Below are 27982 nucleotides of genomic sequence, written 5' to 3' on the forward strand. Positions count from 1 at the left end.
GTTTGTTTTTTTTTTTTTTGGTTTTGTTTTTTTTTGTGTTTTTGTTTGTTTGTTTGTTTGGTTGGTTGGGGTTTTTTTTTTTTGTTTTTTGTTTTGTTTTGGTTTTTGTTGGTTTTTTGTGACGAAGGTAGAATACATCAATCAATTTTCAGGCCACTGTAGATTAAAGACAATAGAAGAAACCACCGGTAACCATACGTTCACAAAGTGGAGAGAAACCTCATTAAACTGTTCAAGCATATGACTGCCGATGATTTGAAGATCCATCGCAGTGATGACGATGCCAAATAAGGGATTTTCCAGGGATGAAGCTGGGCTTCTTAGAACATCGCAAAAGAAGTTTGTTTACGGTTGTGAGGAAATCATCCCGTTTATCCTTCTAGGCCTTCAGTCTTATCACGAACATGTACATCCGTGATCTGACCCATTTTCGGTTTGGACTAAACATGATTGCAACACACTGCACCTGCATGTATGAACATCCGGGTCCCGAGCTACAGCTCGGCGATAGGACAGTCACCTCTGGCTTCCCAGCCAGTCAATTCGCGGGGTGGACGGAGCTGCATGTAGACACACAGCTAGTGCTCGTCCTCAGAACGGTCAGGATGCCTCCGATGACATGTTGGTTACTTGCCTTCATCTTGTCTGCCACCGTTACAAGTAAGTAGCCTCTTGGTTGAGGCTTATTCTTGCTTTGGGGGAGAAAAATCCAAGCTTTGAAAGAGAAAGTGGACATGGCTATTGGGAAAAAAACCCAGTAGAAGGGTAAAAGTGATTATTGATGGTCATATTTCTTTTCTTTTCTGTACCTGGGTCTCTTTAACCATCTTCATCATATATCTAGTTGTATATCTTCTACATATTGTGTCTTTCAAATAGTAAGACACAAACATAGCGATACAGAAATATATAGTGAGTGTTCAAGTTTCTGTTATATATTCATTTTGGTTTTGAAATAGAAACCCTCATGAACTTGTGACAGAATCTCTAAAGAATTATCTACGTGTAAAAAAATAAGCTTTTGAAACTGTAAATAAAGGGTCCTACATTGTGTTGAAAGAAAATCAAATTGAAATTTAAAGGAATGTCTTAATCGCTACAAAACTCGTATATTAAATTTTAAAAAATCTTAAGATTTGTAAAAGTGAGTTCAGAAGTGTCCACGAGCAGACAATGCACAAAATTTACACCACTGATAGAAAATGGCCGAAAAGTGACCCCCTCGGTTGTCCTGCTTGATGATGTTATTAGATTGCCAAATGAATGTTTAAAATGTTCCCATATATAATTCATGTAACACATGTCTTCAAATAATATCTTATAGTAGTGAGATCAAATATTGGAGTTGTAAATGAGGAAAATCGATATGAGGGTATGTTTAGATATTTGAACAAAATAATTGTTGTCTGGAAAACATGTGCCATGCATTTAAAAAAAGCAAGAGAGAAGAAACAAGAGAGAGAATATCCAACAACCAAATAATAACAAAATATGATATCTTGCAAAAAAAAAATATATGCGATCGGGAAAAATAAGTATAATCATCGTTTTTAATAATTATTCATTATAATAAGGATACAGTTTTGCTCAAATGATCAGTGACCTATTTATATCACGAATAGTTGTCCTCTTGCTTGTAGTCTTTGTAAATATTTTAAAATTTACTTTATTGTTTCACTTTTTGTTCTGACCATATCATTGGTTTCCTTTCATGCCTTGCGTTTGCATGTTTGTGTGTTCATGAGGATGCCGACCTACAACGGTGAGCTCGCGAGCTGCAGAAAGGCGTTATATTATAATAATAATGATGATGGTGATGACGATGACGATGACGATGACGATGATGATGATGATGATGATAACAATCGGTAGCATGTTGTATGAATGTATCACAAGACATGTGGTTGTCTGCTCCTGCACACGTAGCTCATGGCAGAAGTGAGGACTCAAGGTGCGGACTCAGTATTCCAGGATATCGCTGCTCACCTGATGGATGTTTGCTTACTCTTTGTACCCGGATACTGGTACACCAGTTGAATATTCTGACAAGGGTCTTATCGTGCAATGAATGGGTTAGAGCTGCATTCAGGGGGGATGGGGGCTACTGTTTGCACTTTCTAGTCGGACGAAGTCATCGTTTGAATATTTGCTTCAGCGCCGAGTTTCTTTCAAAGCGGTTTGCCGGTATCGGGTTAGTTTGCCTTTCGCCATGTCTAAGTAGACTGGGAATGTGTTTCCATTGTGTGATCGCTACTTAGAGAGGAAGATGAGCTAACCAAGTGTATGAGCACAAAGATAGGGCCATGGATATTCGCCTCAAAAAGAGCATCATGCCGGATCTGTCGAGTCAAGGATCAACAACGAACACTCATCCGACAGACATGCGAAAAGCGAAAAAAATGCTGCTGGAACCAAACGCATTTTTTTTTAATTGTGAAAACGAACGCTTACTGGCAATGGGTAAAAATATACCCACAAGAAATTGAGGACGGCGGCTTGGTACTCACCAAAAGGGCGTGGTCAATGACTAAATCGACTCCACCCTCTGCCTAGAAATCAACTCCAGCATCAACAAGGCCAACACGAGGACTTATCCATGTGCTTAGTAGCGACCATGACCTTGTCTTAACGATGATGAAGCTGCAGCTGAGGATGAAGCACCACCAAGCATCCCCTGAATTTGCTTTGATCGGCAAGATCTAAATGTTGAGGACATTTTCAAAGTGACAATTGTGATAAATTTGCCTGCACTCAAGTTGGTAGATTGTGATATAGACACCAGAGATGTTTACCATCAACAGTCCAGGATGTACTAGGGCGTCAAAAGAAGAAGAAAAAGCTTGTCACGAATGACATCCGAGATCTCTGTGACCAATCAGAAAAGAGAAAGTAAAAGCCGTAAGCAGCTTCCAAATACAAAGAAGTGAATTGTGCCATCAGGACTACGCTGGATATAGAACAATCAATGGCACAGGGTGATAGCAAAAATGCCTGCTCACTACTCAGGACATCTCAGTCATCGGTCAAGGGTGACCACTATCACCTCTGCTGTTCCACATCTTCCTGGAGAACATCATGAGTGAAACCCTTTACGACCATCACAATTCCATTTCTATCGGTTGAAGCCCCATTTCCAACGTACACTTTCCGAACAGACGTCGGTCTAATAGCAGGCACTTAAAAGAATTATATTACATTACAAAACATTACCAACATACCAACAGACAGTTCTAATGTATATGACAAATGGAAGAGGTTTACCGTTTATGTAGACCTCGTCTTTGTCGTTGCCAATAATAATGACAACTTTTGTCAGTGCTAGTCTCTGCTGTCTGCTCAAAAGCGATTTTTAGCCATTTTGAGATTGTGGAATATTATGAATGTTAAACACGTCTTCTATCTACTCTCCAAGTTTTTTTTAATACAAGCATATAGTAATATGTATATCTTGTCACTTAAAATATATTTTCATATTTGCTCTTGCTGAGCGCAGACAGCGAGAATATAGAATGTTTGGGGCATTGATACACAGCCAGCCTTTTGAAAAATGAGTCATACTGCATGGCCTCATATAGAGCTAACATTCAAAGAGGATCAACAAGAGCGACCACTGTTATATGAGAGCTTGAAGGCAACGGCCACCTCCTCGGCAAGTAAACATCCTTCCTGCTCGCGCCTTTGTTTTGAAGATTGTATACTGGCCCCACACACACACACCCACAGTCAGGTGTGCATGTTCTCATACTTTTTTTCTCTGAATCCTTTTAGCAATGTAACCAGCAATGTCAGTTAAAATGGTATCACCAGGAATTGATAGTTCATCTATTGTTGCTCGGCATCAAAAGAAAGTGATCTCCGTCTTCGATGAAGTTGCTTCCTTCACTTCACAGGATGAGACCCTCCACCTGACACAGAAAGGACCATGTCTCCCTCTTTTTCTCTCGTATTACAGAAAATAGGTTTTCTACGCAGTCTTGGTTTAGTCTTCTAGTTTGCAAGAATTTAACCGAATTTGTTTTGCAAACATCGTCCTTCAGTTGAAGCAGGTTTTGTATAGCCAAAGTCCTCCGTCCTCTCAACATTTTCCTCTTCCATGTCCTAAGATAGTTCTTCTTTAATTGTCATTTCATAAAAAGCGACAACAGCGATATCAACTCCTGGCCGCACAGCAGAAACTTTTTGATTGGCTGTTCTTAGAGTTGTTCATGATTGTAGGTTAAGCAGTTCTGTGTGCCATTGGGCTTGTATGCAGGAGGGCAAGTTCCAGAGATTTCTCTTTGTAAGTTGATTGATTACCTTTGTTCTTCCTTTCAGACAAACTTACTTGTGTAGCAGCAATGGTAAATGTTGCAGCAGGAAGATATTTCTTAAAATCTTGAAGCAAGCAAATCTTTGGGATTTTGTAATACCGTTGTAGTCGAAGCAGTAGTCGGCATTTTTGTTGACCTTTGTTTACTTTCACTGTGAACACTCGTTTTGAAGGCGACAATTTACTCACACTAGTCTGTTCCGCAGCTGAAGTGAATGGTCCAGGGAGAGCACGGTGACATGTTGCTGACAAAATCAGGAGTTCAGGAGGGTTTTTTTTTTTTTTTTTTTTTTTGCATCATCATATTTATTACCAGTTCCCATAACTATTACCAGCTAGGTAAAACTGTTTTACAAGTGATAAAACTTTGCTTATGGTAAAAGTGTTTGGATGTAATATATTTGGATTATTTTTGTTATTACTAATTCTTGCTGTTATTTAAATGTGTGTGCAACTGATAATTTCGTGAAGGCTGTTTTGGTGTAGTGAAATTTTTAATTAGCCATGAATGAACACTGAAGATAAATCGAACAGACGCGCAATCAAACGGACACGCGCAGGATAAATTATGAGCTGAACAGCGAGCAGGAGGGGGACGACCGTTAACAGCTCTCTCAGGGAAGGAGACCGGCGATGGCGATGTAAACAAGCTGGCCGGAATCGTAAACACGGTCGGGTCAGGTCAGGTCAGGTCACGAACCTCAGGTAGCCTGGCAAAAGTGGGTCACGGGGGATTGAATTCTGCGAATTAGGGTGTAATGCTGGCTACGGTTTGGGAACAGGATTCGCATTTCCGCACATCTAAGAAGGAAGGTTGTTGGACAGGTGACAGCTTTACGACTTGACCGCTCTGTAGAAATTGTAAGGTTGACTTTTGGTCAGGAATGGCTTCCAGAGGTTGGGGTGAATGTAATTGTCTCACGCATGGACGTGTATAGGTGGACTGCTGTCTGTCTGCCGAGTCCAACGCTTAGCCTCTGGCGAAGTTCTCCGCTGTTAGTCTCGGCGAGCCGTAACAATGAATGTGACTAAACCGGAAGCTTTGTACACACCAGCCTCGTTTTAGCAGTTAATCTGAAATGTGAATAAACAGAAAGTTTGTAGTCTCATGCCTCGTTTTAGTAGTTAACTGGAAAAAGTCGTCTGCCAGCAGTCCAGTCATACAAGTTCGTGTCTCATGCTATTGCGGTTGGTTGTACCGAGATTGAAGCCTAGAAAGTCAGTAACCACCTGTCCATCATGCACTAGCTAGGCAGTGATTGGTCGTTGCTTTATTACTGCTTTAACTTTTATTCTGAGTTAGGTATCACATTAAGTTTAGCAAAGACTACGTTCTAGGATCTTGGTCTGAGTGTTTGTGATATTTAGCGTAAATAAGGTTCCGCTGTTTCTTGAACTTTATCATGAATTAGTTCTGGACATTATTTTATTTTCATTATTTTTATTTTCAGTCCCGTATTTGTAGGAGGATACATATAACAATACCATGGAGTGCACCAGTCTGTAAACATATCTGTGTACATGTCCATGTGTTCCTTGTGTTCCAGACATCAACGGCCAGTGCGGCAACGACACAACAAATTCTTCATACTTAGCGCCTGGAGCAAGGAACGTCTTCTTCTCGCCGGACTACCCGGACCCGTACCCGAGGTGTGTTCACGGAGTTACCTGTCTTGTCTCCACGAACAAGCGAAGTTATGTGTGTTATGTGAAGTTATCTGTGGTGTCTGTGACGTCATGAGCTATCCGTGGTGTGTCTGTGACGTCACGAGCTATCCGTGTTGTGTCTGTGACGTCATGAGCTATTCGTGTTGTGTCATGAGCAATGCCTGACGTCATCAGCGGCTTAAAGGAGCAGTTGTGTCAGTGACGTCAGCCATGACGTGTACATGTCCTCCCCTCACTTTATTTGAAGGAGAGACGCATATTTAGCCACATTGTTATGTCAACTGTTATCTTTATCACTCGACATAAGTAAGAAATCACGATTAAACATCTTTAATGATCTGGAATCACAGAACTGGTTATGGCTGACAGTTGTGTATATCCGGTTCTAGCAGGTTACATTTTAGGTTAACAGTTTTTTTAGTAGTAGGACAAAAGGGAATAAATTTTCTACATAAATGACTGAGAATTTTTTTTATCCTTTCGTCTTTCTTGTAATCGACAGTGATGTTTATTGTCGCTGGCTCCTTGAGACCAACGAGGGCTACAGACTCCGCCTGAGGTCGACACAGTTCCAGTTGAGAACTTCTAACAGTTCGTGTGTGGACATCTTCAGGGTCTATGATGGTGAGTGGATGAGACCGTGCGTCTGACCTTTGGCCATTCACTTGTCTTCTTTTCAGCTTTCGTTCGAATGCTAAGTAAACGAAATTAAGAGTATGTTAAATGGCAGTCAGTAAACTTTTTAATGAACTTCACTCATTTTACAAATTTTTAAAGCCCTAGGTATTTTTTTAAAAACACTCCTTAAAACTGCTACAGTAGAGGAAGAAAGTATATTGAGCAGGCATCACATCATGATAATTAAGTTTAAACTTAATGGAGCTAGATAATTATTATTTATAATTTTTATTTAAATAATTATTTTAACGAGTTTAGAGGTTGCTTAAGTGATGGCTGCTTGAGATATGGTTAACAATATCTATATACACACAACCGAGAGAGTTGTCCAGCTTGGTTGAGTGGCTCATTGGACCATGTCTTGCAGGTGACAGCGTCCTGTCTCCTCTCCTGTACTCCTCATGTAATGAAAGCTTTCAACCAATCAACAGCAGCAGCAGGTACCTCCTGGTCACTTTCACTTCAGGTATCTCCCAGACAGAGTCAGAAGGAGGCTTTCTTGTCATCTACGAGTCCTTTAAGTACATCGGTGAGGTTGTTTTTGGAATTCTCGAACGATCCTTAGCGTAGAGACCACGTACAGTTATCAAGATTTAATTGTCAGGTGGATATTGTTATCCTCTTTAATGGCTTCTGAAGGCTTTTTGGGCAATTTTTTGGCGCAGTCCCATGGTCTGTAACTTGTCCCAAAGCGTTTTCTGATTAGTCCACAGAAGTTCTCTTTTCATAGGACGATTGGCCAGCGTGGCGAAGAACAGTCTTCAGTGTAGGAGAATATCTACAAGTATACTCTTGTGAATCTAAGTCGCTCCTTTTGTAAAAAAAATATTCCAGTGTTTAGCTTTAGAGAAACATAGTTTGAAGGGTTTTGTTTGTCCGGCATGGGTCCAACAGGAATGGACAAGTTAACAGTGTTCAATGCGGCATGCAACTAGCGAATTCTTTTTCAGATCTTGGGAATTGTTGTCTTATAATGAAATAAACCAGGTGTAGCTTTTAATTTATGCTCAATGCTTAAAACAAGAACAAAAATCAAATATCGTGTTCATGCTGAGTACACAAAATCATGAAATAACCAGAAGTGTACGTGTGTTCAATAGTTATATTTTATTTTCTTTGTGTGTGCAGTGACAACAACTACATCAACTACAACTGTTCTGCCTACTAGAGGTACATAAATATATATTTTTTGCACTTTACTGCCAATCTTTTAAAATAAACTATAAAACATAAGAACACATAAAGATAAAATCTTTCGTAGCCACTACAAACATCAAGGTATTTATTCTGTCACAAAACGACGATCACGTGATTAGCGTAGACATGCTTTTCACTGACCACTCAGAAGACATTGTCTTTAAAGCTTTTGCTAGATAATGGTCTTGTGCAACTTTCTCAACCCCTGTCCTTTTTACACTTTAATAATCCTAGTTAAGTTTCTTCCAGGTAGAAAAAGCAGACAATCCCTCATCCGACCTCTGCCCACTCGACCATCCCTGGCTGGACGGGTGCGCCCATAGCGAGGCTCGGCTCTTAAACAGGAGGCCGATACCTGCAGAGCTCCTAATGTTATGCTGTACAAACACAATGAATAAATTTTAGTCTTCAAGTGACAAGACCTGACGAGGTTTATGCAAGGGGTGCAGCACACCTGAAACTTTCTCACGGCTTGCAATCCTGTTGGCCACAGCTTGTGAACCGTGCACATGTACCCTAATTACATCCTGTTGGCCACAGTTTGTCAAATGTGCACATGTTCCCCTAAGTTCATTAGTATGCACAATAGGAGGATACAATGGACTTGTAGTGTGGAAATACCCGAAGTTACTCCACAACTGGGAAACATAATTGTTTATGACCTTCTATACAATGTCTTTAAACTGTCATCAGTCCCCTTGATGACTTCTATATTCTTGAGCCTTTCGTTAATGCCCTCTAAAGTACTAATGGTCCTCATGACTAGATGTGACTATGTTAGCCAAATGTTTGTAGGTTACACCCAGGTTATATAAATCTTGCCAGTCAGGGATTTTACAATGCTTGGTCGGGTTGAGTTTAACATTTCATTTCGTCATTTAGAATATTTATTGTAGGTATATACAAAGATAATTTTGTAATTGTTACAAAATAGTGCGCAGCAGTAATTGCAAACTTTTTACAGGCCGCGATTTAACCAGAATATACCAAAATAATAAAGAAAAGTTGCAATTACAAACTGTTAACTTGTTATGTAAGACACTAATATAAGGTGACCAGACGTCCCGCTTTTGACCTCGTGTCCCGCCTGCTAATCGGGCGGGACGTCCAATGTCCCGCTTTCTGGCTTTCTGGCAAGTCCATCAAATGTCCCAGTTGTCTTTAAAAATCACTTTTTTCGGCGTTTTTTGACGGTGACGACACCATCATCGGCACGTGTCCCGCTTTCGTCCCCGAAACCTCTGGTCACCTTACACTAATACATTTTACCAGCTACAATATAATGGTATTTCGACTGCAAGAGTTCTTTTGACTGAATCAGTTTTCAGAAACAAAACAAAATAATTTTCACATGCCTGTTTTATATTTTTATGTCTATAAATTATACGGATTGTCACAATAATTTAACCACAGGACTCAACTTTACCTAGTCATTGGATATAACTTATTTCATTTTGATGTTTAATGTATGTGTGTATTTTTACCTGTTTTCCATCTACTCCCATCGGAAATTATTTCTACATTTATTGCATTAAATAATCAAGGCATATTTAGAAAAAGTTCAAATCAAAACATTTTTATTTGCCATCCTGATTTGACAGAAGCGGTCCAGTGTGGAGCTAACAATCTGACGGCGGAAGCGGGTGTCTACGGGTACATCACATCCCCGGGTTTTCCGAATGCCTACCCGAAGTAAGTAGAGTGAAGATGGTATCTGAAGATCTTTCTCGAACAGGAAAATGTCTAGTTTAACCAAGTATAGCAAAGCTGGGTGTAAAGGTCAAAGGAAACTAACGGTGTGAGGAGAAGGATTGGGACATCAGAACTTTGGTCAGAGACCAGACTGGTTGCCAGGACAACGCGAGTTTCAGACTCTTCCAAGATTCGACTTCAGCACTTTGCCCGTTAATAAAGGCCTTAACTGCACGCGCTGTTCTGAAATATAATGTATGTAATACCAGAAAAAATAAGACTAAAATATAAAATTAACAATCAGACTACCACAATGGAGGAATACAAGTTAGAATTCTAAAAACTGGCTTTGAAGAATGTCGAAGTACTACAATACCAGAATCCTAAGATACTAAATAACGAAATACTAAAATTCTTAACAGATTTTTCTACTCTTGCTGACATTTATATGCTGGTCGTCCTCTTTTTGATTGTTTAATACTTATGGTACTGCTGCTGTAGTTCTCTAGACACATTGCAGACTGTTTGGAAGGAGTTTTCGGGGAGTTGGGGGGAAATGGGTGGTGCTCTAGAGTTTTGTATTGATGTTGTTGCCTCTAGAATGCTGTTGTTTCATTCTATACTTTCTGACATCCGCAGCGACGCCACGTGCACGTGGTCTATCATGGCCGACAACTCTTCCCTCCGCGCCGTGCGCCTGGACATCGTGAGGATCGACCTGGAGTTCTCGCCCAACTGCAGCCTCGACAGCATCACCATCTACGATGGTCAGTGAAGTGGTCTGTCGGTGAAAATGCAGCAGGAAGAGTGAGAGTAGGCTATATATATATTGAGAGTAGGCTATATATATTGAGAGTAGGCTATATATATATTGAGAGTAGGCTATATATATATTGAGAGTAGGCTATATATATATTGAGAGTAGGCTATATATATATATTGAGAGTAGGCTATATATATATTGAGAGTAGGCTATATATATATATTGCTGACACCAAAGATGTTATTTTGTGATCGAAAGGGTTTCTTTATTCTCTAAACAGTGTTCTCTACACGGCGAGAGGAGGTCAGGAGGTTCTGCTCCTACCTGGAGGAGCCTGTCGTCAGCAGAGGACTATATCTTCTGGTGATGTTTACCTCCGACTCTGCCTTCAGTGGCCGGGGCTTCCAGCTGAGGTACACCTCTGTGGCAAGACCTACATCGACATCCACAACATGTAAATGGTCTTTTGATTCTTGGAGTATGATGGCGCCTGCTTTTTTGTATATATTTTTTTATTTGACCACACCCCTCCACCAAGTGCTAGACGGTTCCACTACTGCTGTGATTACCAGATGAAACGAGAATGATTACGAGATGACTACGAGAAGTAACGATGAAACAAATTCTCACTTCCATAGTCTGTAGATTGTATTATTCTTTGTGTTTTTCCACAGCTAGTACCCGGTCTACAAGTACCCTTCCCACGACAACACGACCGTCAGCGATCAGTGTAACTTCGCCATCAAACGGTAACGCGGCTTGTCTCCCTTGTATGGAACATTTGTACCATCTCCTGTCATCTCAATATATATATAGATACACTTCTGTCTTTGTGTCTAGATTAGCACCTGCAGACCTCTTCTATCTCTCGACGATTAGCGTGCTTCACGGTTAGGACAGCAAATATTTTATCATGGATTATTTTCTGTTAAAAAGAAATTCAGCTTTATGTGTGGCACACAGCTAACACTGCTTTTATTATTCCATCAAAATTACTTTTATTATCCTGTCAACATTTCATTTATCCTCCAGACTCAGAATGCTCGTCCACACCTGTGTCCCTGAGTGTTTCCAGTGGAGAAGTAGGATACCTGCAGTCTCCTGATTACCCCTATAGTTCTTTGAAGTAAGTGGCTTCCCATATATTTGTTGCTTTTCGATAGACTAGACAAAAAGTGTCATGTTTGAGAACTATATAAATTCTAGAAAGGACTTTCATCTCTTCCTTGTTTGCCTCCATCGTCGCAGTTATCTTTAACACAACTCTCGTTCATCGACACATTGTATTGACCATCATGGCGACCGTCCTCTCCAGTCCTTTGGTGTCTGGCTGGGTTTTGCAGTTTATCTTTCTCCGAGCTTTTCTTTGATTTAACAATCTTTTACTATTTATTTGTTCAGTATTTTATATTTATGTATGACCTTAAAATTGCTATTCCATCCGTTGGTAGTCTCCCCCCTTGTGTAGCATCGCTGGAACGACTTGTTCTTGGACAGGATCTTGTCAACATGTTTTCACTTCCGTCCACGTCCTTGTTGTTTCCACGAAGTTATAACTATCAGCCTGCAACTCTAATCCATTCATAAATATCTAATATATTTATCAATGCCTATCTCTTTATTGTCATCGGTTGTTTCACAATTATCAAGCCTCGTTTTTATTTTTCAGCGAGTCTGAATGTAACTGGCAAATTTCTACGGACAGCAACTCTGTCATAAAAGTGACAGTTCAGGGTCTCAACCTTGATTTATGTTCACCATGCGGCGACTGCGACTTTCTCCTGATATTTGACGGTATGTTAATCAGAACTTATTAATTAATGTTTGTGTTAAATAAGCATTGTTATTTTGCTGTTGAGAACGATCAAACAGATGCTTGCCAAAGCGACATTTTCTGTTATTTGTCATCGTGAAAGTTATTTGGAAAGTCTGGCAGCGATCCAGAATTAATTTTTTTAATTAATTTGACAATTATAATTAATTAATGACAATTTTTAAAAAAAAACATTTTTTCTGAAATTGTTGCATTTTGGGAGGAAGATGACAATCTCAGTCCTTGTTTCATTATATTCTTTTATATTTGTCTTTTATTCGTCATCGGTACTGTTGTTTATTCTTCCGTCGTTCATGTGTTCGTTTGTTTTTCTTCTGTCCCTTGTATGGTGTCCATGTCTCATCCTTGTTCTTAAGCTTGTGAGTATGCACTATATAAATTTTGTGTTGTTGTTGTTGTTGTTGTTGTTGTTGTTGTTGTTGTATCGGGAGGAATCATACTTCAACAATTTTCTTCGCTTACCGTTCATTCATATTTCTCGTAATGAATGATTTTAAATAAGTGTTCAATAGGTTGAGAACTTGTCTTAATTGTTATCAGACATGACGGTTGCATTTTCTGACAGATGTTATAGCCACACTGGTATGTTTATGTACTAAGGTTCACACATTGTTTACAGTATTTGTTGACATGTACTGACAAGGGTCATTTACTGTCTGGTTGACCTCACATTGTCACAGGACGGTCGGTCTCGAACAGAAGTTTGGGCAGAGTGTGTAACACATACTTTCAGACAGTGTTCTACAGTACTGGACCTTACCTGTACCTCGTGATGCGCACAAAACTCTTCTCCAGAGGATTCAGTCTGCGATACGAGGCTGTGGATGTGAGGAGGTCTCCGACACCTGGTGAGTAGGAGACTTTGTAGGATGAAGGAGTTTCATACCCTGCAACATTTCTGTCACAGTTGCACTGTTGAAGGCTGTAATTTAAGCAACGACAGTTGATAATAAAACATCATGAGACCACTTGGGTTAGTAAAAGACTGTCAGGCTAGGTAACTAATCCCAGGTTGTACCCTACAGGTCCCCATCTTGAGTCCGGTCTACATCTGTGGTTATTAGCACTTACATCATAGCAATAAGACAGTAACAGTTTACAAATGTTTACCATGACAGCGGAATTTATTGAATATTTGGGTTCTTAGTCTGTCGATTTTATTCTGCACTTTTATTTTCACAGTTACTACTCTTTCCACGACAACACAACAACAATCTTCCAGTGGAACTATGCCGTCCTCTAACGGTAATGTTGTTTTCTTGTTTGTAAATATAACATCTGTACCTACTTCTGTCAACTAAACATCTTATAGCTAACACATAATTTAAACCACTTATGACAACCTATTCAGTAATCATTTCTACATTCAGACACTAGCAACCTTTGTTATATCTCGAGACTGAAGATACCTTGTGTCCGGGACTCATACAGAGACAAACACTATGTCCACGTGTAGTCTTCCAAACAACAAAACAACAAAGATCTGTCTGTGGGATTCCCAAAGTTTACGGTTCAGCTCCCAAAACAATAATTTTGTCTTCATAATTTTACTGAAATAAATTAGCAGAAACACATAGAAGTACATAAGATGTAGTTGTAGTAAGTCAAGAAAAATCAGCTTTTAATATACACCTTACACAGGTAATCGTCCTTGAAATTATGGGAATTTTTCATAGTAATAGTAATTGCAATTAGCTATCATTGCCGAGTCCTCGCGGTCTACTTAGCATCTTAAAGTCACTTTAATACAGCCTGAGTCTATGTTTCAATGATATACTTTATTATCCATTAAAACTGTAAAATAGAATTATAATTTTTGTTGCCTCTAGAGTACTGGAGCTCGTTAGGTTCATATTTAATGTAAGACGGAAGTCAGTTTCGATCAGCAACTGTCAAAAATAACATTTTCGTGTAGTAGTCAATAAAACGTCCAATAAAAACTTTCCTTTTTAAGTTCTAATAACATTAGTCTATGGCGAGGAGATAAACACACAATATCCCAGGGTCCATGAAGTATCTTAAACATCTGAATAAAGTATTTCCCAATCCTCCTGTAAAGGTTTAAATCCCTCAATTTTTGTTTAACGGCTAAAAGTGTTACTCTTATGTCCAACAAGGATGATTCCCTTAGATAAAAGTATTCTGACATAGGATGTATACTATTCACATCTTCCGAGAAAAAAAAAACTTTAAAGTTCTTGTCCTTTCATCATCACCAGCCAACAAGCCATCCTTCTGTTTCGTGTATAAATAAATACACATCTCAGGGCGATAGCATTGGTCTGACAGCCTGCTGTTTCACTTTAGACACAGTTTTCTTCCATTGATGCTCAGAAGATATTTTATCCTAACGACATTTTCTGTTCAAGAAAAATATAGCCTAGTGTGGTGCAGTTTTTTAAAATTTAATATCATCTAGGATCAGTATTGTAACGAGGGAATAGTGAAGACCAGTCAACATGATTTGTATTCTCCAGGCACAGTTTGCTCGTCCTCACCTGTTCCCCTGTATGTTGATATCGGACAAGTACGATACCTGCAGTCTCCTAACTACCCACAAAATTATTTCAAGTAAGTGACTTTCCCACATACAACCTCCATGCAATGCTTCATATTAGTAAAACATTTAGTTTCTCATCTACCTCGTCTATCCATGTGCTTCCCCCAACGACCGGTACGAGCCGAGGGACAAATAAACGAATGAACAAATGTCTTGGATGCCGACAAGGTGGCAGAAGGTCGTGATGGAGTGTATGGACAGGTCACGAAGAACAAGCGCTGACCCTTGACCCATGTCCAGGTTGTTGGGGAGGTCAGAAGTCATCATCTGTGTACTGTGATAGAGACTGAAGTACAGACGGTGGCGTGTGAGGTGTTCACTGAGCTAGTCTATCAGCTTGGACATGGAAGTCAGGATAGGAGCAGGATGGTACTTTTCTATTTCATTTCCATCAGGGAGGACGTCTTCAGCAGGGCCGTCCAGAAGCAGCAAGGAACAGAACCAGCGGGCAGGAAGGTGTTCATGATGTGACTACCAGCTGACAAAAGCTTGTAGAGACACCCAGCAAAAAGAACATTTGGCAGCGGCTCGTGTTCACATATTTTGATAGATATCTTGCTGAGAACTCGTTGACATTAATACACGGTGACTAGATGAAAGCTTTTCAGAGGAGATCCAGTCCCCAACAGTTCACCCACGCAGACGGACATACTTCTGGATTCTAGATAATTCATGACCATCATCTTGCATCTTCAATCTGTTTATAAATACCCATGGCTTGTTAGCTATAGCTCTAGATAGTCATCAACCAAGTTTTCTGTTTTCAGCAATGCCGACTGTCTATGGCGAATTTACACAGACAACTACCTTGTCGTAAAAGTGACCGTTGAGGAAGCCCACCTCGAGCAGTGTTCATTGTGCGGCAACTGCGACTCTCTCGAAATATTCGATGGTATGTTGATAATACCTCATTAATGAATACTTGTATCAAACAAACACAATTTCTACTGTTCCATGATGAATAAGATGAATAAGCAAAGGTTGGCGAAAACTAAAGTTTGTGTTAATTTTCATTTTTATTAAAGTCTAGAAGCCGAAATGATGTCTGAGATGTACTCATAATCTAGTTCAGTTTAGTAACGACTGGTATCACTACTGGGTTTGTTGTTGTTGTTCTTTCGTTTTGTTTTTATTGTATTTAATTATTCATTTTAATGGAATACTTTCCAAGCGATCCAGAAATAATTTTTTCTCATATGTAACTGTCATCAAGCCCTAAAAAGAAGTTAAGTAATGACAAAATGTTCGCTATGTTTTTTTAAACCTCCAATTTCACAGGGTCATTGACTTTGGCCACCAAGCTGGGCACAGTGTGTGGCACCAGTCTTCAGACAGTCTTCTACAGCTCAGGACCTCAGTTGTACCTCAGGCTCCGCACCGACTCGTCCGTCGTCTCCACGGGATTCAGACTCCGATACGAGGCTGTGGATGAGAGGAGGTCTATGACACCTGGTGAGTAGGAGACTTTGTAGGATGAACGAGTTCCATACCTTGCAACATTTCTGTCACAGTTGCACTATTGACGGCTGTAATATAAGCAATGACTATTGATAATAAAACATCATGAGACCAGTCAGGGTAGTAAAAGACTGTCAGGCTAGATAAAAGTAATCCCAGGTTGTACCCTACAGGTCTCCATCTTGAGTCCGGTCTACATCTGTGGTTATTAGCACTTACATCACAGCAATAAGACAGTAACAGTTTACAAATGTTTAATATGACAGCGAATTTATTGACTATTTTGATTCTTAGTCTGTCGATTTTATTCCTCACTTATATTTTCACAGCTGGTACTGTTTCAACAAGTACTATCTCAACAAGTTCTCTTTCCAAGACAACACAACAACTTTTCGGTGGAACTACGCCGTCGTCGAACGGTAATGTTGTTTCCTTGAATGTAAATACAACATCTGTACCTACTTCTGTCAACTAAACATCTTATAGCTAACACATAATTTAAGCCACTTATGACAACCTATTCAGCAATCATTTCTACATTCAGACAGCAGCAACCTTTGTTATATCTCGACACTGAAGATACCTTGTGTCCGGGACTCATACAGAGACAAACACTATGTCCACGTGTAGTCTTCCAAACAACAAAACACAAAGATCTGTCTGTGGGATTCCCAAAGTCTACAGTTCAGCTCCAAAAACAATAATTTTGTCTTCTTCATAATTTTACTGAAATAAATTAGCAGAAACACATAGAAGTACATAAGATGTAGTTGTAGTAAGTCACGAAAAGTCAGCTTTTAATGTACACATTACACAGTTTTCTTCCATTGATGTTCAGCAGATATTTTATACTAACGACATTTGCTATTCAAGAGATATACACCCTAGTGTGGTGCAGTTTTTTATTTATTTTTTTTTATTTTATATAATCTAGGATCAGTATTGTAATGATGGAGTAGTGAATACCAGTCAACATGATTTGTATTCTCCAGGCACAGTTTGCTCGTCCTCACCTGTTCCTCTGTATGTTTATTACGGACAAGTACGATACCTGCAGTCTCCTAACTACCCACAAAATTATTTCAAGTAAGTGACTTTCCCACATACAACCTCCATGCAATGTTTCATATTAATAAAATATTTAGTTTTTCGTCTACCTCGTCTATCCATCTGTCTATCAACGACCGGTACTAGTCACGGGACAAACAAACGAACGAACAAATGTCTTGGATGCCGACAAGGTGGCAGAAGGTCGTGATGGAGTGTATGGACAGGTCACGAAGAACAAGCGCTGACCCTTGACCCATGTCCAGGGTGTCGAGGAGGTCATCGCTTGTTAGCTATGTCTCTAGTTACAGTCATCAACCAAGTTTTTTGTTTTCAGCGATGCCGACTGTCAATGGCGAATATACACAGACAACATCTTTTACATTAAAGTGACCGTTGAGGCCGCCAACTTCGAGCAGTGCTCAGCGTGCGGCAACTGCGACTATCTCGAAATATTCGATGGTATGCTGATAATACCTTATTAATAAATACTTGCATCAAACAAACACTATTTCTTCTGTTCCATGATGACTAAACAAACAATGGCGAAAACGAAAGTTTCTGTTATTTGTCATTTTTCTAAAGTCTAGAAGCCGAAACGAATTTGCCTGAGATGTACTCATAATCTAGTTCACACGGTTGACAATAATTGTTGATGACATGCACTGGAACTGTCTTATTGACCTTCCACTTTCATAGGATCATCGACTTTGGCCACAAAGCTGGGCACAGTGTGTGACACCAGTCTTCAGACAGTCTTCTACAGCTCAGGACCTCAGTTGTACCTCAGGCTCCGCACCGACACGTCCGTCGTCTTCACGGGATTCAGACTGCGGTACGAGGTGGTGACTACCACCCCCTCGCCCTCACCTTGTGAGTAAACAAACAGTTTCTTCCTTACGGGGACATTTAGATCCTCTAACAAATTAGAACATTTCCCTTCACTAGCTAACAAACGAGTAAATATTTACATTAGCTTCTCGACAGACCAACTAATCCGTGATATTCTTACAGTACTACTGAGTCAGTATTTTTATTTTTTTTAATCGTAAAGATATAAAAGCTTGAGGGTAAAAGGGATGTGGGTACTAGATGGTATGGTAGAGATTGAGATTGCTGCCACAACAATCAAGTGACAGCCTGATACAAGATGGCAGCTCTCCAGCTTGAAGACTCTGTGTGGCTGCTCTTCTGTCTGTCCAAGTCATGTTATCTGATATTTTTCAGTTTTCGTTGGTGTGTGGGAAGTAATTAACATAATTATTGAATCTTTGGAAATGTGTGTGTGCGCGCATGTGTGTATATGTGTGTGTGTGTGTGTGTGTGTGTGTGTGTGTGTGTGTGTGTGTGTGTGTGTGTGTGTGTGTGTGTGTGTGTGTGTGTGTGTGTGTGTGTGTTTATTTCAGTGTGCAGCTCAACATTTTCTTCTTTGACCTCCTCCTATGGCAGACAAAAGCTGCTCCGGTTTGAAAGCTATGCAAACCAGAGAAGCAGGTAAACGAAGCCATGTGCTACATCCCACATTACAAATAAAAATAAACATATTTCTCATGGTCATACATTAGGTTCCCCATGTTGCCCTCGCTTCATAACTACGGTCCCAGGAGAGGAGATGGGATTATATTTAGCTCTATATATATATGTTTGATAATATTTGATAAATCTACAAATATATATCATCATACATAACATACGCGGTATAAAGCTTTTTTTATGAACTACAAACAAATTTTAAAAGGACAGAAATATTTTTAAAATGTTTATTGCAAAACGTATTTCTTTAAGTTCATTTTATGCTTATCTCGATATATCTCAGGTTTGTATTTATATTGTGACCATGAGTGAATTCTGCTGTCGCAGTCAGACCTGCAGCTGGGTCATACGGAGCGATGACGCGAGTCACGTGGTTCGCTTCAGCTTCGACTACTTCAACATGCAGGACTGCAGCAATGGCAACTGTGACTGCGGCTACCTCGACATCTTCGATGGTGAGCATTGTACAATAATAAGTAATCTGTTTAGATGATGATTTGTAATAGAAGCCAATGATCACACCGTCTGATGATCTCATCACAGCTTTGTGTTGGTACAAACAAAACTGGACGCCCACGACAACAATGTACTTACTTATTACAAACATCAGGAAGACATCATGGTTGTGATGTTACAGGACATCAGTGCAGTTGTTTTGTTTCAGATGTTAGTACACCGTGTTTACCTGAACATAACCCTGAAAAAAATTGTTCAGGATGCTCGTGGTTTCAGTCCGACCCTAAATATGAGACCTAGTGAAGATCGTCAGCCTGATGGATGGATTTCATTAGTCCGTTGAAACCTATGACCAACCTATTGTTTTATGAAATAAAGATATCAAAATATAAATAAATAACCTTATGGGTCACGACAATGTAGGTTTTATACTCTGATACATCTTTTAAAGAAAAAGTTAACATGAGACCCAGGGAAACATGTTGGTAGGGTGAGCAGGTAACAGATGGCAGCAAGCAGCTCCATGATTGTCTGCCTTGTTGCAGGTATGTCGGAGTCATCTCCCCAGCTGCTCAGGTTGTGTGGCACTAAGGTCATGCCCCTTGGTTCTGTCAGTACCGGCAACTCTCTCTACCTCACCTTCAACAGCAGAGGAACATGGAAACCTAAGACATTCGCACTCCAATACGAGAGTGTAGCCAGGGTGGTCCAGTCACAACCATGCAAGTCTTGCCTTTCATCTTTCAGTTTCATTCACACACAAAAAATAAATAAATAAAACCACGAGATCTGAGAAAATGTACTTTCTTTCTCTTGTTTGTAAAGCCGTTCTTCCTTCTTTTATTTTGTCGGATTATTCGCTCTTCATTTATTTATTGTGGCATTTTCTCTCTCTCTCTTTTTTTTTTTCGCTTGTTCATTTTTTGTTTGTTTCATTTGTGGGTTTTTTTCCACTTTTTTATATTTTTTCTTTCATTTATTCTTTCTTTTGTCGTAATTTCCGTTTTTCTTTCTTACCTTTCTTTTTAGCTTTTCATCTTTCTTTTATTAGTTTATTTCCTATTTTGTATTTCTTTACTTATTAGTTCAGTTTCTAGATCACTTTAATTTGTTATTTAGTTGTTCTGGGTTTTTTCTTTTCTTTTTTTTTTCTTTTTTTTTTTTTTTTACTTTTAGATTGACGAGCGTAAAATCAGTCTAAGAGGTTACATCTTTCATTGTAAATCTTTATGCCTCTTTGCCATTGTCAGTCGTCTGATCCCCTAGTCATCCTCATCATCACCTTGAATGTTTGCTTTTTGCTTCATTTCAGTGTTTCCAGGAGTAGCTCCACCGACTTCAAGTAAGCAGTTACTTTATTTTCTTTTTTTATTATTATTATTATTATTATTATTATTATTATTATTATTTATTATTATTATTATTATTATTATTATTATTATTATTATTATTATTATTATTATTATTCCCTGTCTGCCAGTATATAGTCCATCATGGCTACAACTGCATGTTTCAGATGTTATAAAGAACATTTTCAGGTACCATTGTTATTTTGTGTGCAGATGCATGCAGCACCCACCCTGTGAGACTAAAAGCTAAGGACATCTCTGACAGACTGGTTCTTTCTTCAAGTTCTCTCCCCCAGTCTTCTTCTATGTGAGTACAGGTTGCCTCATTATGTTATTACAAGGCACAGTGCAAACATGCATGTAACAGTCCTCATGTGTTCGTCAGCAAAAGACAAACAAACACCTGCCAATGGGCTTCTCTTTGTTTTTATCTGAGCACAACTAATTGTTACTTTTCTTTCTTTTTTTGTTTGCTTTTCTTCAAATTCAATTTGTGTCATGTAGGTGGTTAATGACAATACAAAGTTACTAGCTTTCATTATATCCATGACAGCTTAATTGACACACTTGGCAATCAGAGAACATTTACACCGAACAGTGAGGAAGGGGTTGTTGATTCGGGTTGTGGGAACTACAATTGTGTTCAGTACTGGCATTAAAAACATGTTTTGCACTGGGTTGGACTTCATCAGCACGTGCAAAATAAAGTCTCAAAACTGACCACAGACATCGTCTTGTCGGACATGACTGGTGTATTGACAACAACACTACAGCCACCATTTTCTTGTCACTTTTAGTCACACAACCCTCCATGAAAATAAATTAACATAAACCTCATATCAGTTTTGATTGCTTTAGGCTTCAACTATACAAACAGCAAGATCAAAGTAGATGAACATCAAATATCAGAGATTCTGGCCTGCGTTTGTACTAAACAAAACACTAACTAAACATGTTTCACTGACTGCCTGGCCATTGACTGCATTTGTTGCATTCATTCTACAGCAACTCTTACTGTGACTGGCTGATCACCTCTGACCCCGGCTACGTCATCCAGCTTATAACCTTTACTGCGAGCTCGGAGTACTGTACGAACTTGCGATTGTCAACGACTTGATGTATTTGATGGTAAGACCGCCTTATACAATTGTTTTATTTTTATATATACACTGGTATGTTGAGATAAGTAAATCCAGCCTTATAATGTAAACAGTGATATGCGCAGTGTTGTCCATAGGAATGGGAACCATGGGAATCCCATGGGAAACTCCCATGGATGGGAGGGACGGGACAGCACACACTTGTATTCCCATGGTAGTCGATACTTGATATTGCAAAATAAATTTACTGTTATTTCATTCATCAAGATTTAAATCTTTCCTCTGAATCATCTATTGTATGTGAAGTAGCAGGAATTATAGAACAAAGCCGAAAGTGGTTTTTCAGTGTTGTCCATACATGGGAATCCCATGGGACGGGATGGGAGGCATAAAATGCCATGGGACGGGATGGGATGGGATAGAAAAATATGTCCTGCGAGGTAAGGCTACATTTCTGGTAGCCTCTGTATAAGCTGACATACACGAGATATGATGGGAAAATTTTTTAAAAAATGATATAAATACAACCCTGTGAAATTGTTATGAAGATCTCTCTCACTACATATATATCACGAGATTACTATTCTCTATAGAATCATGAACTAGTCTTATGATAAAATCAGCGATTTGTCTATGTATCTGTCTATGTTATAACTGTGTAACACATTTTTGACTGCAGTACAATTGTAATTATGTCACACATTCTGTCCTGCTGTAACTTTATATATAATCATGTAACTCATTCTAAACTGTTTGTGTGTCTGTAAGTCCGGAGAGACAGGCTGGTAGGAAGCTGTGCAATCTGCAAATGTTTTAACAATCTGACGAATCAATCAGCTCGAGAATACAAAAGTTTGGCTGCACTTTGCTGAACTGATCCCTAGTTTCTTTGTTTATCTGATTGTCTCAGGTCCAACAAATTCCAGCATGAAACTGGTGGTGATATGTAGCCGCATCACGCAGCCAGTGACCAGCACTGGGCAACTGATGTACATCCGCTTCTCTGCGGCTAGAAACTCTGGCTTTTCATTATTGTACCATCAGATGTTACAATCTGAAGGCAAGTATAGCATAATACATATCAATAATACCCAATAATAATAATAAATAATAATCATAATAATAATAATAATTCATCATGTGTTCATCCTGAGTTGTTAGAACATCATCATTTAGCTCATCATCGACCTGTGTGGAGGTGAGTAGCATGTGCATGGGAATTCTTCAATGCATGATACGAGACAGGTGCACAACAACCCCAGATATGGAGTTTCTATTTTATTTTGTTTTTGCTTTTTGGAGATTGTAAAGCTCACCTTTTTTAAAAACTAAAATAAACATTTCTATTACTCTTGTATTCTAATTAAGACATTAAATGCAAGATTTAGGTAATAGCTGATTGTGAAATTTGTTTGGAAAAGTTTTCTTATCTTGTTTCTTTGATTTTATGTACAAAAAACAACTCATAAGTAAATTGGCAATCCACCAAAGCAGCTGACACTTCAAGTAGCTGAATGCATCTGTTTTGTATAAAACGAGAAATCAAAAGATTTTGCACTACAAAAACTAATTATTGGGAGAAGTAATGGGATGTCCAATACCACCAAAAGCATAACTGGACCAAGATTGACCTAAGTTTGGGACAACATGAGCGTTAGATGAGTGATAATGAAACTCCAGGATATAACCAAGATTAAGCCAATATATGTCCAATCATCTGCCAAGATAGGCGATATTTCGGCGCTCTTTAATATGACCATATTCAACCAATCTAAGGCCAATACTGGGCCAATTTTCACTCACAATCTGAGGCCAATATTGCAACGTGAATATTAGACCCAATAAAGCACCAAACAATGTCAATTTTGATCAGTTTTGCTGGGTAAGGAGTGGATTACCTGCAGTGATTAAGTGATATATTTTTGAAAATATATATATATAGCACATAGATATTAAACATTTATCATAATAAATAAATATTCTGTGCAGGTCTCACAGATTCATCTAATTCGAATTCTGGTAAGTGTGTGTATGTATGTGTGTGGTGGTGGTGGAAGGCGTAAATTTGTATTTTGTACCAGACCATGGCTACATAAGAGAATAATGAACATCGTCCCCTAAAATCAAGACAACTGATCCTCACTGTATTGATGACGACTGCTACTGTCGTGATAGTTACGTTCCTCTGTTGCCGACATCTGCTTGTTTCTGTTGCGAACAGCTGCTTTCTTTCGTTGCATATTCCTACTTTCTTCTGTTCCAAGTAACTGCTTACACTAGGTACCCAAAGGGTGAAAAGGTCTTTTGTTATTAACTTTTGCCCCTGTTTCAGATCGCGACTTTAAGCTGACTGGACTGGTTGGTGGTGTTCTGGGGGTCACTTTACTCTTCGTCACTCTCGCTCTCATCTTCATTTTCTGCTACAAACGACTATCGAGGAAACAAAAGCAGACTTCGAAGACCAGCGGCAACAATGGAGGTGATTCAAGACAGTCCATCAACCCCACCGCGCTTCCCACCAGCGATGACGAGGACACAGGTCTGACCTCTGGCCCGTCTACCTCGGATCCTCCTACCTCCACTCCGGCCACTTTCGCCCCTCCTACCTCTGCTCCATCCACTTCTGACCCTCCTTCTTCTGATCCACCCATTTCTGACCCTCCTACCTCTGCTCCACCCATTTCTGCCCCTCCTACCTCTGCTCCATACACTTCTGCCCCTCCTACCTCTGTTCCTCCCACTTCCGCCCCTCCTACCTCTGTTCCAACCATCTCTGCCTCACAAACATTTTGTCCCGCCTACCTCTACCTCGCGCACAAAGAAAGAAAAGCAGACTACGAAGACCCGCGGCAAGAAGAGACCTGCTTCAAACCACATCCCCCTCAACCCTACTGCTCCTCCCGCCAACGATGAGGAGGACACAGAGCCCACCTTTGCCCCTCCTACCTCACAGTACGCCAGTTCCTTGTACCCGAATCTCTCTAACATCAACCAGGAGGACTACATCCAAGCAGCGCGGTCTACGGGTGGAACGTTGGCTGTACCCGCGGCTGTCCCGTTAGTCTACTATGTAAGTGTTTCTCTCATAATGCGCCATGTTTCGCCGAAAATAATCACTAGAATGATTTGGGGATGCTTTTGATATAAGCCCTACCCTACACATAAAGATGGTCTGCCAGATGGATGGATTTCATTTGTTCCTTGAAACACACGACAGACGTATTGGTAGATAAAGTAATGATATGAACAAAGAACTAAGTTTATGTTTTGAAGAAACGCTTGCTGCAGACCAATCGCTTTTTTCTTAATATTTTCTATTCAAAAACTGTACTGTAATCAACTGTACTGGGATAAGAGTGAAATAAATTCTCTAGAGTTAAATTTAGTTTGAAATTTATTTCTTATGTAAGGTCACTGAGGTTACACGTTGTAGTCTGCAAGTCCTGGTAGAGGCACGAGAAACACAGTGAGCTCTGCTTTAGTAATAAGCATGAGTATAAATTAGTAAGCATTAGTAAAAATAATAATACAGATGACAAGTAAATGAGGTGTCCAATATGCAGCTGTGTTTATTATTATTAATTTTTATTTATTTATTCATGTCTACAGCTTGAGACCGGAAGGGATAACCCCGCATTTATTAACGACCCATCCACCGCCGGTAACCACACTTCGCCCGTTTACAGAGGACACTCCGATGTATGAAACTGGATTTTTCGCTGTTTTGCTGAATTTCTGTCACAGTTTGGTGATCCTGCAATAAAAAAAATTTAAAAGCCAAACATTTACTCGCTCAAACTGTTGTAACCAAAGAAGATTTTAATTCTCAACGTGTTCAATGTGTGGGTTTGCGGAGACAGGATGGAGCTCCACTACTAACTGAGAACGATGTGTGTTTTGGATAGTATCTGTACAGGAACATTGAAGTGTAGCTCTTACAGAAAAAGAAAAAAAATAACCAGGTTAATATATGGATAGATTTTTCACAGATTCCCGTCGTTGCTAATGTATCGTCTCTGGTCACATACACTTCCTAACGGACTAACGTCTCACCATGGATATCATGTCTCTGATAACACACACTTCCTAACGGACTAATGTCTCACCCCGGATGTCATGTCTCTGGACTGTGGACAGTCTGCTGAGAGCAGCTCTTAGCCTTTAGTAGCTGTCTGATCTCAGTGAGTCCTTTGACAACTAATATCCGGAACCGCAATGAAATTCTTTAAATCAACAAATTGATGGTTTTTTATTTTGATTTATTTTTTAGAAAAAGTCGTCGACCTCCAGCTGTAAACTAGTCCGTTCCCTCCCCTAGTGTTGGCAATTTTACTGTCCATGTGTAAGCAGTTGATGGTCAAGAATACGAGCCCTGATATGGTGTCGAAGAGTCGGTGTTCTGATGGACTAAGAAAACGTGTCACAAATTATGTGAGCGTGACAGTAGGAAAAGTCACGTGGGAGACGTCACGTGGCCCACACGTGCCATGTTGTTCCGTTTTGTTACGTCACAGTGTCTGGATGCACAGGCTACAACGATGGGAGGCATCACCTTCAAACTCACGACAATGCGCCTTCTGTAAGGTTATAGTCGTATCGGGAGACTGTGATGATGGAGCTTGGAAAACGAGGGGCGATGGCGTGGTAGAGGAAGACGACTGTCGCATGATGCTGTAACTGATGAGGCACTTGAGACTTTAAGTTAAGCGAGGTTTCATAATGTTTGTGGCTAATTATTAATTAACCCACAATGTTTTGAAATATTTTCTTATGAACGATAGTATAGCATTTAAAAACTATTTCTACAAAAACGTTTAGTAAACATAGAACGAACGCTTTTAAATGTCACTGAAATGTTTCTAGGCAAACAAAATGAAAATGTTATTTTAGTGTTGCAAATAAAACGATTTTGAATTTATTCTATGTTGATTAATTACCCTTGTTCAGTTAACATTTGAGCATCATTAATTATCAATGTAAAGTGAAGAGTGGTAATTAATCAAGAGCTGTTCTCTTTACACTGGCAATTAATCAAGCCGAAAAATCCGTGCGCTTGTACTTTAAACTGCAAGCACCAAAAAATTTGGAAAATAGACAAAATCCCCTATAAAAATCCTGATCAAACTATTTTATTACAAAAAGAAATTTCTCCATGCGGTTATTTGCAGAATTATGTTTTCTGATAAAAAAAAAAAAACAAAAAAAAACATATAAGATGCCAGTATCAGACAGACAGAAACTCAGCTCTAATCAACCAATTGTGATTTATTGGCGTGCTAAAATTTTGGCCTTTCCTCCGGCAAGAGAGAAAATTAAGACAACAATTTACATAATTTTAACATTTAAACCAATAACACAGTTTCGGGAATCCAATGCTCGACCAAGGGACGCTACTCGTAAAGAATTGAGTTACGTGATAGTATACGGTGTTTGTTCCCTTTGATCGCTTTTTCATTGTTCACTTTGTGTATGCGAACGCCTTTTTTTTTTTTTTTAATCACATTTACTACTTCTTTACGAGCAATGAAGGGCTGTCAATCTTCCAGACTCTAAAAACCTTATTCTGAGTGCTCATTTTACGGATATTTTAATCTTTAGACAATTAACTAGCACAGGTAATTATAGACTACGTGCGCAGTTCTTATTGGAATCTGCTCAATAATTACATTCGTTGCATAATAATAATCACGGACATATAAACTATGGGCTATAATAATTTTGTAACACAATCCTGCAACATAATAATTATGCAAGAATCATGACATGCAATACTGAGTTGTGTTTGCTGCCCTCGCTGCAGTCGCCTTATATAGTTAGCTGGCACGGCGTTAAAAACAAACAAACAAACAAAGCCCTCGTTGCATTATTTGCTCAGTGTGGTGTAGACAGTGTGTAGACGGTATGTGTGACTATCTGCACCAGACTGGCACGCGCAAGCACGTAAAATTATGCATGAGTTCGATAGTCAGATTGTCTACACAACCACAGGCTACTTGGTTTGTACATAATTACAAATGTGCCTGCCACAGCTCCTTTTGGGGCTCTACTAATAATATTGTACAGTTTGCATTTTCCTGCGTTTTACATCACCCTGCACCTTCACAGACAAATCAAAGCAACAAACAACTACGTTTTGGAAAAAAGAGGGGAAGAAGGATAAACAAGAAAAGAACGAGAGCCTGGAAGGGAAGGGCCTGTGATGCGTGTTGGTTAAAGCCCTCAGAAAGTCAGCTTGCTGACCCATCTTCTCACAGCCATGGCAAAAACCAGGACAGGGACCTGAAACATCAGAACCCTATATGAGAGAGGGAAATCAGCCAAGGTAGCCCAGGGAATGA

At 39.5% G+C, this 27982-nt stretch overlaps 2 protein-coding genes across 3 annotated transcripts; both read left to right on the forward strand.

Moving 5' to 3' along the window:
- Positions 1 to 203: 203 nt before the first annotated feature.
- On the forward strand, positions 204 to 22688 carry LOC112562644 (cubilin-like). Of its 2 annotated transcripts, XM_025236021.1 has the most exons (27): positions 204 to 660; positions 5857 to 5959; positions 6480 to 6601; positions 7023 to 7184; positions 7784 to 7825; positions 9454 to 9544; positions 10184 to 10311; positions 10588 to 10761; positions 10982 to 11056; positions 11340 to 11433; positions 11977 to 12101; positions 12822 to 12989; positions 13324 to 13386; positions 14619 to 14712; positions 15469 to 15593; positions 15980 to 16153; positions 16489 to 16578; positions 17152 to 17245; positions 17544 to 17668; positions 17906 to 18079; positions 18613 to 18700; positions 19067 to 19194; positions 19741 to 19917; positions 20508 to 20537; positions 20758 to 20851; positions 21550 to 21672; positions 22555 to 22688. In XM_025236021.1, the coding sequence occupies exons 1-26, from the start codon at positions 405 to 407 to the stop codon at positions 21659 to 21661; spliced, it is 3108 nt and encodes a 1035-aa protein (XP_025091806.1). In that variant the 5' UTR covers positions 204 to 404; the 3' UTR covers positions 21662 to 21672; positions 22555 to 22688. The 2 variants fall into 2 exon arrangements, with proteins under 2 accessions (XP_025091806.1, XP_025091807.1); XM_025236022.1 differs by lacking the exons at positions 15469 to 15593; positions 15980 to 16153; positions 16489 to 16578; positions 17152 to 17245.
- On the forward strand, positions 22560 to 26562 carry LOC112562645 (proline-rich receptor-like protein kinase PERK10). Its single transcript, XM_025236023.1, has 4 exons — positions 22560 to 22704; positions 23634 to 23663; positions 23977 to 24714; positions 25254 to 26562. Exons 1-3 carry the CDS (start codon positions 22572 to 22574, stop codon positions 24555 to 24557), a joined length of 744 nt encoding a protein of 247 aa, XP_025091808.1. The 5' UTR covers positions 22560 to 22571; the 3' UTR covers positions 24558 to 24714; positions 25254 to 26562.
- Positions 26563 to 27982: the final 1420 nt, after the last annotated feature.

This window comes from Pomacea canaliculata, linkage group LG4, assembly GCF_003073045.1.
Source record: "Pomacea canaliculata isolate SZHN2017 linkage group LG4, ASM307304v1, whole genome shotgun sequence".
NCBI classification, from domain to species: domain Eukaryota; kingdom Metazoa; phylum Mollusca; class Gastropoda; order Architaenioglossa; family Ampullariidae; genus Pomacea; species Pomacea canaliculata.

Excerpts from the sequence above, each read along its gene's own strand:
- LOC112562645 (XM_025236023.1), top strand. The coding sequence starts at position 22,572 with ATGAAACTGGTGGTGATATGTAGCCGCATCACGCAGCCAGTGACCAGC. Across the intron at positions 22,705-23,633 it reads TCAGATGTTACAATCTGAAG|GTCTCACAGATTCATCTAAT; the intron begins GCAAGTATAGCA and ends TATTCTGTGCAG. Across the intron at positions 23,664-23,976 it reads TTCATCTAATTCGAATTCTG|ATCGCGACTTTAAGCTGACT; the intron begins GTAAGTGTGTGT and ends CCCCTGTTTCAG.
- LOC112562644 (XM_025236021.1), top strand. The coding sequence starts at position 405 with ATGTACATCCGTGATCTGACCCATTTTCGGTTTGGACTAAACATGATT. Across the intron at positions 16,154-16,488 it reads GAGGAGGTCTATGACACCTG|CTGGTACTGTTTCAACAAGT; the intron begins GTGAGTAGGAGA and ends ATATTTTCACAG. Across the intron at positions 18,080-18,612 it reads CACCCCCTCGCCCTCACCTT|TGTGCAGCTCAACATTTTCT; the intron begins GTGAGTAAACAA and ends TGTTTATTTCAG.